Raw genomic sequence first — 14,565 nt, forward strand, 5'->3', positions numbered from 1 at the left:
AGTTATCAGGATCCACTGGTAAATCCCACAACACAGCTGAAGACTAAGTCATAGGAAGTCATCCATGGCAGGGCTTGGAAACAAAAGCAGTCACCAGGCTCCTTGTTTAGGAGCACTCTTTATGAATGGAAACTATGACTGCACCAACATTTTTTCCAAATGGGATGCCTCCTACAGGTTATAAATACACAAAAAGGTATTTTTTGGAGGAAGAAAGGGGTGGAGCAAAATGAGACAGCTGTATCATATGCTAACAGGCTCGTCTGTACTGCAGCATATTTTAACACAGTGTGAAGTGTGTGAATGTAGTAGTTGTTTTAACATTTACATGATTTCATTAAGGGATCATTTATTAAGCTGCAATGCTGTTTAGACTAAATCAGCTTATATTTTATTGACATTTTGTTTGTGTTTTCCAAGGTGCTTTGCAAAAGTGAATATCTGCAATTATATTGTATTTTCACATTTGGTGCTGTGGCTACTTGCTTTTGGTGCATCAGTTCTCATGAGCTTTCATTTTTGATGCTGTGGCTACTTGCTTTTTGGGAAACAGCTGTCATGCTTTCACATTTGGTGTTACGGCTACTTGCTTTTTGGGTAAAATCTCTCATGTGCTTTCACATTTGCTGCTGTGGCTACTTGTTTTTTGGGTAACAGCTCTCATGTGCATTCACAGTTGGTGCTGTAGCTACTTGTTTTTTGGGTAACAGCTCTCACTGCTTTCACATTTGCTGTTGTGGCTACTTGCTTTTGGCATAACAAATCTCTTATGCTTTCGCATCTGGTGCTGTGGTTACTTGCTTTTTTGTAACAGCTCTCATATGCTTTCATATTTGGTACTGTGATTACTTGCCTTTTGGGTAACAGCTGTCATATGCTTTCAAATTTGGTGCTGGTGCTACTTGTCTGTGGGGTAACAGTTCCCTGAACCCTGTGCTTGATCTGAATATACATTTAGTAAGTAGTCCCTGATGAAGTTGGCAGAAGTCATTTGTTTTATAAAACCAGACTGATTTTTTTCCATGATACAATAATGGTTGCAGAATAAGTGCAATCTTGAAGTTGATATATTTAAGTAGCAGGGGGTGTGGGTGGCGCAGCCCCCCACATGGGGGTGCAGGGGGGCTTGCCCTCCCTCCTTACACTTGGTGGAAAGTGCTATGATTTATGTTGTTTAAACTCAGTATATGTATGATATGTATTTTCAGTGTTTTGAGTTTCAGTGTTTTGAAGTTTCAGTGTTTTGGTCTTCTGTATTATGAAGTTTTCTTATTTACAGTGTTTTGAGTTTTCAGTGTTATGAAGTGAATATATATATATATATATATATATATATATATATATATATATATATATATATATATATATATATATATATATATATATATATATATTCATGTATATATGTGTATAAAAACCCCTATGCATACCAGTACAAAGATTTTAAATTAAAACTGCAGGTGTTTTATATATATATATATATATCTATAGGAAACGTTAATTCAGCCATAAATACATGCATCCTGAAATGCGCCCTATACAACCACTAATTAATTCACATTAGTAGAATGATAAATCAATACCTTACAATTAATAGATTCAATAAAGTTATGTCCTTACGTATGTAAACACACTTTTTTTTTTAAACTGAAAGATAAGAAATGTGTGGTGTTGTTAAAGTATGTTACTAATTCATCAGCTTGGGCTTCATTCCCTTCAATTAGCATAAAAATGTCATCTAAAAAGTGGGTGTAAAAATGGATCTGGTAGGGGGTCTGTCCTAGTTTCTTTAGGTACTCTTCCTCCCAATATGCCATTATGAGATTTGTTACGCTGGCTTCACAAGGGAAGCCTATTGCCACCCCTACTTTCTGGAGGTGAAATTTATCATTAAAAGTAATGAAGTTATTAGATAGAATGATATCTAATATTTCCTCAATAAGTAAGATCTCTGCCACTGGGGGCCCTTTCCTTCATAATATACTGCTGACCCATTCTACACCTTACCAGATCCATGTTTTTACCCACTTTTTAAATGACATTTTTATGTTAATTGAAGGGAATGAAGCCCAAGCTGATGAATTAGTAACATACTTTAACAACACCACACATTTTTTTATCTTTCACTTTTAATTTTGGGAAAGACAATATAGCATACCTAGACATGAATTTAAGTAAAGACTATTTAATTGTTGCTATTCAGCAACAATTTACAGGAAACAGACGTACTCGAATATATGTCAACATTTTAGTAGTTGCCACCCCCTTCACCAAAAAAGATCTGTGATGAAGGGGCAACTAGAAAGGGCAGCACAGATGGTAACTAAGGATGCTGAATTTGTTACTGAATGTGATAAATCAAAATAAATGTTTACCCCAATTACCTACTGAATCAATTATTAAAGGAGGTTCCAGGAGGAAAAGACTAAAGGGTTTTTACAAACAAATAATGGATGGAAAAAACATACCTGAAATCACTGTGATAGAACTAAATCATGATTAAGAAATGAATAATTTTGTCCAGTGTGGTATGATTACACCATTTAGCTCAGATGGATATGTGATTATGGGTATTATTAAGAATAAGGGTGATGTGCAGAGCTGTAGTAACTACAGAGGGATTAAATTGATCAGTCACAGCATGAAGTTATGGGAAAGAGTAGTGGAAGCAAGGTTAAGAAGGGACGTGATGATTAGTGATCAGCAGTATGGTTTCATTCCGGGAAAGAGCACTACAGATGCGGTCTTTGCTCTGAGAGTGTTGATGGAGAAGTACAGAGAATGTCAGATGGAGTTGCATTGCATTTTTGTAGACTTAGAGAAAGCATATGACAGGGTGCCTAGAGAGGAGTTGTGGTATTGTATGAGGAAGTCAGAAGTGTCAGAGAAGTATGTAAGAGTGGTACAGGATATGTACGAGGGTAGTGTGACAGCGGTGAGGACTGCGGTGGGAGTGACAGATGCGTTTAAGGTGGAGGTGGGGTTACATCAAGGATCAGCTCTGAGCCCATTCTTATTTGCAATGGTGATGGACAGGTTGACAGACGAGATCAGACAGGAGTCCCCGTGGACTATGAGGTTTGCATATGACATTGTGATCTGTAGTGAGAGTAGAGAACAGGTGGATGAGACCCTGGAGAGATGGAGATATACTCTAGAGAGAAGAGGAATGAAGGTCAGCAGGACTAAAACAGAATATATGTGTGTGAATGAGAGGGAGGATAGATGAATGGTGAGGATACAAGGAGTAGAGGTAGCGAAGGTGGATGAGTTTAAATACTTGGGGTCAATAGTTCAGAGTAATGGTGAGTGTGGAAGAGAGGTGAAGAAGAGAGAACAGGCAGGATGGAGTGGGTGGAGAAGAGTGTCAGGAGTGATTTGTGACAGACGAGTACCTGTAAGAGTGAAAGGAAAGGTCTACAAGAGGGTAGTGAGACCAGCTATGTTATATGGGTTGGAGACAGTGGCATTGACAAAAAGGCAGGAGTTTGAGCTGGATGTGGCAGAGTTAAAGATGTTAAGATTTGCACTGGGTGTGACAAGTTTGGACAGGATTAGGAATAAGTATATCAGAGGGTCAGCCCAGGTTGGAAGGTTTGGAGACAAAGCCAGAGAGGAAAGATTACATTGGTTTGGACATGTGCTGAGGAGGGATGCTGAGTATATTGGGAAAAAGATGCTAAGGATGAAGCTACCGGGTAACAGGAAAAGAGGAAGGCCTAAGATAAGGTTTATGGATGTGGTAAGAGAGGACATGCAGGTGGTTGGTGTGACAGAGCAAGATGCAGAGGACAGGAAGAAATGGAAACAGATGATCCGCTGTGGTGACCCCTAACGGGAACAGCCGAATGAAGATAATGATTAATAAAAACTGAAACATTATTAGAAATGACTCAACTACGAAGTGTAAACTTCAAGGTCCACCTAGACTGGTTTATAAACAAGGCCAGAATTTGAAAAACTTACTGGAATCTAAGGATGTAGTATCCAAGTATGGAAATAGAAATGGCATGTCTAAATGTAAAGTGCTACTATTGTTCATATATGACAACTGGGACATCAGTTACTATCAGTATCTACTAACGAGAGATCCACAAAATACTGTACTATCAGAGACAGGGAATATAATATTAAACATAAATTAAACTGTCAGTCTAAAGCTGTGGTTTATGTGGCCCAATGCCAGCAATGCCCGGCATTCTACATAGGGAAGACTGACAGGAAGTTTAGAAAAAAAGCCTATGAACATCTATACCAAATAAAGAAGGGCAATTTAAAGAATGCTTTGACCAGACATAAACAAGAACAGGTGGAGCATACATTTAAGTTTAGGGCAATAGATAGTATTATAACTGATGGGAGAGGAGGTCCAGAATCCCTGTACTTGGAAAGACTAGTGCTGATTCGGCAGCTTCAGACAAAAGCTTGCCTATTTCCTGGGCTAAATGAAATTTATTCCATGAAATGCATATTAAAACTAAACCTGTTGAGGTAGTAAACTGGCGAGTAAGCACATGGGACAGATACTATTTATTATTGTACTTATTGTTTATTTATTTACTTTGTGCTTACCCGAATTTAGTAAAAAAATGTGCGTTTACATATGTAAGGACATAACTTTATTGAATCTATTAATTGTAAGGTATTGATTTATCATTCTACTAATGTGAATTAATTAGTGGTTGTATAGGGCACATTTCTGGATGCATGCATTTATGGTTTTATTAACATGTTTCCTATATCTACATACATAGATATATATATATATATATATATATATATATATATATATATATATATATATATATATATATATATATATATATATATATATATATATATATATATATATATATATATATATAAACACCTGCATTTTTAATGTAAAATCCTTGTACTGGTATGCATAGGAGTTTTTATACACATATATACATGAATGAATATATACATATATATATATATATATATATATATATATATATATATAGGGTCTACCTGAAAACGCTGACAGTGCACAATGCCGATGACGAGAACACTGGCACTGGACAATCGACAACGAAGAAGACCGACAGTTGAGAATCCCGATGCTGAGAACACCGACATGTTAAGGTAAGTGTGTGATAGGGACGGACGTTAGGGTCAGGCTATGAGTAAGGTAAGTGTGTGATAGTGACGGACGTTAGGGTAGGGTGTGGGTCAGGAAAGTGTGTGATAGTGACGGACTTTAGGTTTAGGGGCAGGTTAAGTGAGTTAGGGTTAGGGTGCGGGTAAGATAAGTGTGCGATGGTGACAGACTTGAGGGCTAGGGGCAGATTAAGTGAGTTAGGGTTAGGGTGCGGGTAAGGTAAGTGTGCGATAGTGATGGACCTTAGGGTTAGGGTTTGGGTTAAGGTTGGTGCATAGATAGTTGTGTATGTAAGGTTTAGTGTAGGTTTGTAAGGTTTTTGGTGTGCTTGTGTTGTGTGTGTGTGTTTTTCGGGAAAGGTATTTGTTTTGCTGATTATTGGGATTTTGGTTTGTCGGGCATGGGAAGTTTCATGTTTTTGAACTTTCTTTTTTTGTCGTTTTTTTTTTTTTTTGTGTCGGTTATTTCGTTGTCGGTGTTTTGGCATGTCGGTGTTATCAGGTAGACCCATATAGATATATATAGATATATATATATATATATATATATATATATATATATATATATATATATATACCTATTAAACAGTATGGAATGTTTTTAAAAATTAGTAATGTCATATAACATTTAACATATATATATATATATATATATATATATATATATATATATATATATTATTTAACAGTAAGAAACTTTTTTAAAAAACATGAAATAAGATTACATTGATGTGAAGGTAGTGATTCATTTTTTATGTTTTTTTTATGTTTATTTACTATGTATTATACGTATATGCTAGTTTGTAGCTTTAGGGGTGCACAGCCAGATTATGTAAAAGAGGCCTTTAATTAGTAAATTAGTAATTAGGCAGCCTTCATTCATTGGATACTGGGAGCAATGATTAGAATGCTGAGTGTATATATATGTTTTTATTTGTTCTATGTCTTTACCTGAAGAAGTCTTACAATTGATGAGACAAAAAGCGCTTTGTGTATATTTTAGAATGAGTTTTATTGTTTTTCTAAAAAAAAAAAGAGTGAAATTTGACTGGTGTCTAATATTTTGAAGACTGCGTTGTCATACCTGTAAGTATCATGTAACTCTGCCTAAAGTGAATCAATCTAAATAACCCCCTGTGGTCTGTTTATATGCCCCATGATGGTTTTCATTGTAAGTGTAGTGGTGTTTTTGTATGTACTGTAACCCTTTTTCTTAAGTTACAGCTTTAACAGTCACTTTATATATTTTTTGAAAGTGTTGCTGTATTTTCTCACATGATCTATAATAGCATCTACTTATTGTTTGGAATGATATATAAGCTGCATATGCTGACCTAATATTGGGAGGTCATTACCAATAAAACTCATTTAAGAATGAAACTAATAGGTTAGTTTGGCATGGACTGCTATTCTGGTGGAATAACGTTAAGCGTTATCACCGATCATTTCACTAGAAAAAGTGATATTTACCGCAGAAAATACCACTTGATCACTGATATTCCTTTTGTTCTAGAAAAGTAAAAGCAAAGGGTAAGTTTTAGGCAGGCATGTGCTTTTTCAGTATTCATTTTCCTCCTGCACTCATCCATTTAACAGCATATGCATAATTACTGTATAAAACACAGCATCACTTAGTGTTGCTTTAATGGAGCTGCATTGCTAATCACGTCACCCAGCTACGGCACAAAAAGAATGATCGGCTAACAACTTTAGGAATGCTCATTTCATCTACCCGTAGCCCATACTCTGTGTAACAGCCAGTTTAGCACAGAAGGGCTTTCTATAACAGATAGTGGATTTTAAAAGTTTTAATTCATATGAAGCACTAACTGACTTTAAGTGAAAGGTAAGTTTACAAGGCTTATGCCGTAATGATCTCCAAAAAGTATTTATTCAACATCAAACAAATGCTGATTCTAAATTACTGCCCATATGGTACCATCCTCATTTGAAGTGAGCGAGTATTAAATAAAGATGTGCAAAGTTAAAGCTGCAGAGTAATCAAAAAGATTAATAGGTGTCACCACATATTTTTCTGCATTCACTAACAGAATCAATATTCACCCCTTTAATGCTTACAATATTCATCATGGCTCCAAGGAAATTTATCATAATGGATGCGAAGATGATGACGTTCCTGGCTAAGTAGGTCTCATTAATCCAACAGCAGGTTTTTCGGAGCACAAGTGGTAAACATTTGTAATCCTCTGCTGTGGTTATAAGCATTAGAGCAGCGTGCAACATGATAAGAATGGAAAACTGAATCACCAGAGGCATCATCCTGTAAGAGAAATACAGTTCGAAGTTAATGATTAAAGCTGGACAAATGGCACATTCCTTCCTGTTTCTACAAACTTTGCATTATCAACCTGAATAAGCATTAGTCCTGAATTAGTCCTGCTTCTATTCAGTGGAAAACTACAGTACTTGACACTATTACAAGAACATGGCAAATGGCAGGGTATGGTACAAAATTAGGCTGCTATTTTTCAGTGTCTATTGCTTCTTATATTATTTCATTTTATAGCATCTTTGTTGCTGGAAACTACAGTAAACAAGATAATTATGCTTTTCAGCAAGACTGCAATACTAAATGATGTTTAGTATTATATTTTAAACAAATCATTAACTCAAAACAATTATTCATTAGAATGAGTAACAATTTCATTGTCAGAAAATAGTGCATTAACCATATGTAGTCATAACTTATACATGTAAAATTCTTAGCTCACAACTATAGACATAACACACACAACATGACTAGATATTGATTATTAGGCATGCCTTTAAAGCATTTTAGACAATGGGCAAACTGTACATCAATACCCTGATTGGAGAACCACTGAGAAGAATGAATCTGCCACTTCATGGCTGCTTATCAAGCTGCAGTGGAGCTTGGACTGAGGAAATGGAATGGCCATTATTATACACTCGTTATGCAGTGTTTTAGCAAATGTAAACTATAAAAAAAAGACAAAAAGTTACTTGTGTGTCTGTGCATGTGTATGTGTGTGTATATGCATTCTTGTCAGTGTGAGTGAGCGAGCCATTATTTGATACTCACTAAGTAGTGCTTTTGTTGTTTAGTGAGTGTAAAATAAAAAGAAAATGCAGCGTGTGTGTGAGAGTGTATGCACGTATGTAAGTAAGAGAGAGAGAGAAATCGATTGTGTGTGTGTGTGTGTGTGTGTGTGTGTGTGTGTGTGTGTGTGTGTGTGTGTGTGTGTGTGTGTGTGTGTGACAAAAGAGAGAGAGAGAGAGAGAGAGAGATGGATGGAGAGAGTCAGAGTAAGCGAGAGTGATGTGTGAGTGAATGTATGTATGTATGTAAGCAGAAGAGACTGCCTGTGAGAGAGATCGAGAGAAAGTGAGACTGGATGTGTATATGAAAGCAGGTGGAGACTGTGGGAGATTGAGAAAGAGGGTGAGACAGATCTTGTGTGAGTGAATGTGTATATGAAAGCAGAGGAAACTCTATGTGTATATGTGTGTAAGTGAAAGCATAAGAGTCTGCATGTGTGTATGGGACAGAGAATGGACTGTATGTAAAATTGTTGTGTTCCACTTGCTCATTTTTTTAAGCACTATTATTTCTTATATATATTTGATGTAAAATGCTTCCTCCAACAACATTAACATATACTACAGCAAGTTTGAAACAGTAGGTGGAGGAACTATTTTACATTAAAAATATATTTTATATAATATATATAAAAAAATAATATACTACTTAAAAAATTAATAAGCAAGTAAAACACAACAATTTTACAGCAAACCCATTGTCTAAGCACAATGCCTTTGGCATCAGGCCTCATAACACCCTTGGGCAGGCATTAATTAAGCAATAACCCACACCTGGGTGTGGGTAATGCTGGATTTACCCATGGTTGGTGTGGTTTGGTCACGAGGGCGAAGCCCGAGTGGCCAAACAAAGACAACCATGGGTAAATCCAGCATTACCCACACCCAGAAGTTGGTTATTGCTATTATACAATGACATTATTTAAGAAAAAGAATACTTACTTTTCTTAAATAATGGCATTGTATAATGCCTCCGTGCTGCCCTTCTGCAGCTGTCCAGTATCCTGGAGCAGTTCTGATGTACTGTGCATGCATATGATTGTGCAGTACATCAGAGCTATGTGTAGAAGAAGCAATGGAGAAAGGAAGATCTTCGTTGCTTTTTTAAAGTTGTCTCGCTATGTTAAACAAGTTTAACATAGCGAGATATCTTTAAAAAAAGCAACTGAGAAAGGAAGATCTCCGTTCCCATTTTTAAAGCTGTCTCGCTATGTTAAATGAGTTTAACACAGCGAGACAGCTTTAAAAAAAAAGGAACAGAGAAAGGAAGATCTCCATTGCTCTTTTCTTAAAATATCTCGCTATGTTAAACTCGTTTAACATAGCGAGATTACAGCAACAGAGCTCTTCCATTCTCTGTTGCTGCCTAACACAAAAAAATTAAACACTTATACTAATGGAAAAAGTCCGGGCGACCGGACCTTTTTCCATTAGTATAAGTCAGATTTACAATGGGCATGCTGACCAATCAGCGTGCACATTTTGGAATATTAATGGGGGGGGGGTCATTGTATAATTACACATTAACACACACACTGTCAGGCATTATTGCATGCTTATATGTTTTCTTTACTAATAGGTCCAAACTCTCTTTGCAATATTAGTGGCAAGTATTTATAGTTAGCCAATTGGCCTCTAGCAGTTTACATAACTCCTCCCACAGCTCAGAAGACTGAGTAATTCAAAGAGCAGACTGCAAAAATGGTCAAAGCTGTAATTCATGTAGTCAATTCCTTCAGCAAAAATAACCACATCAAGAACAAAACAAGTTTATTCTGCAAAGTTTTCATACATGTAATGTACTGAGGAAGGGTGTTGACCCGAAAACTTTGCAGAATAAACTTGTTTTGTTCTTGACGTGGTTATTTTAGCTAATTCAAAAAGCAATCATTTGTAGTCAGACCCACATTTCTTTTCATAGTGACTGGAATTTGTGCTGATCAGTGCCACCCACAATGCTGATATCACATTCACAATTCACTTCAGGCTCTCATCTGCTGAAACTCTATTTTTGTCAAGTCTTTACACTACCAGCACTAAATGTAGTGATAGATACATTACTTGGTATTCATGTAGCAATAACTCAGTTTTCAACACATTATTAACACTAGTCTTTAACAATATAGTATTCTTTGCCATTAGCCTGTTCCGTATTTTAAATGTCTTTAATTAACCAACTTTTATAGTTACATCTGTGCATTCATATTATTCAAGACAACTGCATTTCCTGGCATTGTTAGTTTCTTTTTTTGGCTGTAGATTGATTCCATATTCCTTCTACTGAATTTAATGCAAAACAGCAGGGAAATATACCTGCATGACAGCATATTCTAGATCTCTAAACAAAAAAACAGTCAAATATATCTGACATGACTTAGTGGTAAATCAGTTTGGTTATGGCTTGCGGGGTCCTGGGTTTGAGCCTTGCAAAGGCTGTTTATTTACCTATAAACCTATATCGCAAATTCACCCCTGGGATTTCTCCTGTGTCCCTGCTAGACAGAGGCACAGTAAACTAATCTTAAAAGGGTACCTTCTGTGACCTACTTTACAGAGGCACAGTAGGCTAATCTAATAGGGAGGCGGAAGCCAAATACACTCTGGCTAGGCTAAAAATGCCCTAGGGCAGATAGCCTAGTATCTACCTATGAACCTAAATACAGGTTCAAATCACCAGACTAAAGAATGCATTTTTGTTACATGTATAACATCCACTGACACTACTTAAGCATGAGTTTATCTGGTATCTATGGCATTTTAATGGTACAACAGCAACTGAAGCTATTGTATTTGACATTCATCATAAGACAGCATTGAAATAAACCCCCCATTAAACAGAAAATCTGCTTCACAAGTAAAATGGGTTGGCACTGGTTACATGCACTGAGTATTACACACGAGCTGTACAAACAATGTGATGTAAATGGCTACTAAACTAAAGCTACTAAAAAATGATTATAAAAAATAACAATTTCACATCAAGATGAGCCACAGGAAAAAATGCAGTTATTAGAAACATGCTATATTATTCCATCAGCAGGAAGTTCAGTACTTTTGTATTATTCTGCAACAAAATCAAGACTTTTAGCTTTACATCGTGGATGGATCAAGCTCAGGAATTATACTATTGCAAAATATTATAAACATCTGTCTTACGGCTTAAATATGCACCAAGACATGAAAGGAATTCTGATTAAACAAGCATTTTATATACTTACCTAGATGAAGGAAGTAAACTCTGGACTGCTGTGATAAATATAAGAACAATGAAAGCACAGACCAGGTTTGACTTGAAAACTTCATCCCTCATTTGCGAGTACTGCAAGAAACCAATAGGATGTAAAATGATTATCCATAATCCATAATACAATTCTGAGGTTAAGTGTTCCCTAAAAAGGTGCTGGGAAATTAGCAAGGAGGATTTACTGTACTCAGTGAATTCTTAAATGAAAACACTGTCCTAATTGCAAAATATGTGCATGTGTTGAACAAATACAAGCATTCACTGAAAGACAAATTCAGTTACACCAACAATGAAATAATTTTCAGGTCAACGAAAATAGCAACTGTTTGTTATGATTTTAGAAACAATTTTTAATTTACCTTTATATAGTCATCACACTTGGGCAGAATTAGGTCATGTCAACAAAAATAGCAACTGTTTGTTATGATTTTAGACACAATTTTTAATTTACCTTTATATAGTCATCACACTTAGGTAGAATTAAGGAAAAAGCACCTGTCTATTATTATGTATACTAAAGGCATTTTATCATATTAGTGGCAGTATGATTTTTGCTTTAGAACTGGCTGAAGATTTATAAAGGCGTGCTTAAATGTGCAAATTACTGTAAAAATGAAATCATGACTCATAAATTACCTGCTAAGATTGGGTGGATGTTTTTCTTAGTGTTGTTAAATGTTTACTGAACTTTACAGAATTACAAACAGGCAATTTAATACATTCATCATTACTCTGTAGATGAGCTATAACATACTATAAAGTATTACAAGGGCTGCACACATGGAACATCCTGGTACCGGCAGATATTAATCATTGCTAATTCTAAGACAGATTTTTGTAAATAGATCACTTTTTTTGTCTTTGTGCCTCACACACTGTACAGGGATGCATTCTTATTCATGATAGTTGCAATTATTAATGTAATAGATACAACAACATTATGAAGGGATTTAATAAATGAAAACAAATCCTATTTAGGTTTTTAAATTGACTTGTGTATGAACTAACTATATATATATATATTAAATGGGGTAGGGGTGCTCCAAGTTGTGTTTTGATATTAAAGATTAACTGAACCTCCACTGTGGCCATTTGTACAAGGAATGTTGCAGCTATTGTGGTGTCACAGTGATCCTATTGAGTGAAGCAGGCATGATTTTTTTCCATTACCGCAAAACAACACTTAAAAGATCATGGAAGGAGAGATATGCCATGGCAGAAAATGCAAAATAAATAAATTAAAATTATAGATGGAGAACACTTCAATGGCATGCTTCAACAGATGTTAATGTCTCCAGTGGGCTTCGTGTATGCTGTCAGAATGATGATCATCCTAATGTCCAAAGCTAGTCAGTCACTTATGCTTTTCAGGAATAGTGCTACACAAATGTTCTTGCTAATACGAGAAAGCTAACTAGATCGAAGCAGGGAAGTTTTAAGGACCTTCAGATTTATGATTCCATTAGTTATCATAAGTGGCCTGGATATATGTCAGTTTCAGAACTATTATTTGGAGGTGTCATTATTTTCAAATAATCATAGCATTTCATTCCATTTTTACTATTACTGTTCTCCAGGCTTACTACACTGAACACAAATGGACTATAGAAAATGACTGCTTCCAAAGCTTCAGTGTTAGTCACCTATTTTACAGTAGTATAGGCTGATAGTTAAGTTTTAATGGATAATTGATGTCACTTTGAGAAGCATCTGAGTGAGAATGTAAGTCCATGGAAATCAAGCTTAGAAAATGAGTATGGCAATATAAGAGATGCTAGTTATAACATCTGCCATCTTGTCTATAGCTGTTGTATTCTCAGTGATGATGGATGACAAACATGCAATGATGTCATAGGTTTCATATCAGTTGACATGTATTAAGTAATTTAGTTACTTGTATGGAATCATAAAGAGTTATTACATCTCATTACTGCTTCATGAAGGGCTTTTGTGAGCTTAGTAATCAGCAATTTCTGTAATCTGTTTTATGCATTTAGATCCAGCAACCACTATAAAGACTGAAGATTTTTATTAACCTACTTTCTGTCCATGTCCAGATTGTGTTTCTTGAGATATTACAAAATATTACAGTAACACCTTGATAGGAGTTCTTATTGAATATATACTGCAAGAACCAGTTTTAAATCCACAAAATACTGTAGTGAGACACATGATGATTTAAGAGATCTATAATATAAATGTAACTGTGACTCAGGTGAATTAGGAAGTGGACATATATACTTATTTCAAAAATTTTTTTTCAGGTAACAAGGGCTACAGTAAATAAAATATGTCCAAAATCCAAGCCTTGTATTCAAGGGATATCCAGCAATGCATATATATGGCTATGCATTATATATGTTATATATGTTATGGATATGGTTCTCTTTAGCTTACTTTAGTCACACCATACATGAGTTCTAATTTACATGTTCTCAAGTTTTACTTTCAAGAATGTAATATTCAGTTCCTGTGTATGTGCTAGAAATGAAGAAACACTGGGGCAGTGAACAGACATTTTGTGTTTTGAAAGCTGTGACAGTTGTTGCTTCAGTTATGGTACTGAAATGGAAGACTGTTGTTTAATAGCCAGAAAAGAAAGAAAGAATGCATGTATAAGAAAATACATCTTCAAATTGAGGAATGGCTCTCCACAAAGTAATAAAAAGTTATCTTATATCACTCAAAACACATAATCATAACTAAAACAAGATATGTTTTTATGCCTATAAGCTGTTCCACAGATTAGTCGCAACGGCTCATCTTAACACTTTATTTATATGTGCTTACTTCATACAATTGGCTAATACAGCTGTTGGCTAAGATTCTTTTATTGCATAGGCCATGGGAGATGACCAACAAGATTAAATGTTAAGACAATATAAGCATGGAAAAGGGGATAAGAGCATAAAATAATTTAACAAAGCAAAACAGGTACACAGCTATCTAGGCATACCTTGCAGAGTGTACCCAGCAAGGTAGTTATAATGTTTACAACAGTAGAAGTAGAACGTATACTGATATAGAGAGGCTTAACTGGATGGTAGGCAAATGGTGCCATATGATGAAATGACCTGCAGCATCGTGATTAATTCAGAAGTTTTAAGATATTAACA

At 35.5% G+C, this 14,565-nt stretch overlaps 1 protein-coding gene across 2 annotated transcripts in view; it reads right to left on the minus strand.

The window, feature by feature from the left end:
• Positions 1 to 14,565, minus strand: part of ADCY8 (adenylate cyclase 8) — a 2,045,143-nt gene that overhangs the window by 856,493 nt on the left and 1,174,085 nt on the right. For both annotated transcript variants that reach the window (XM_044067040.1, XM_044067038.1), the window contains 2 exons: positions 11,424 to 11,524; positions 7,204 to 7,405 (listed from right to left, as the gene is read on the minus strand). In XM_044067040.1, coding sequence (XP_043922975.1) covers positions 7,204 to 7,405; positions 11,424 to 11,524 — 303 coding nt within the window. The remainder of the gene's footprint in view (positions 1 to 7,203; positions 7,406 to 11,423; positions 11,525 to 14,565) is intronic.

This window comes from Protopterus annectens, chromosome 3.part1 (genome assembly GCF_019279795.1).
Source record: "Protopterus annectens isolate FY-2018-M chromosome 3.part1, PAN1.0, whole genome shotgun sequence".
NCBI lineage: Eukaryota > Metazoa > Chordata > Ceratodontiformes > Protopteridae > Protopterus > Protopterus annectens.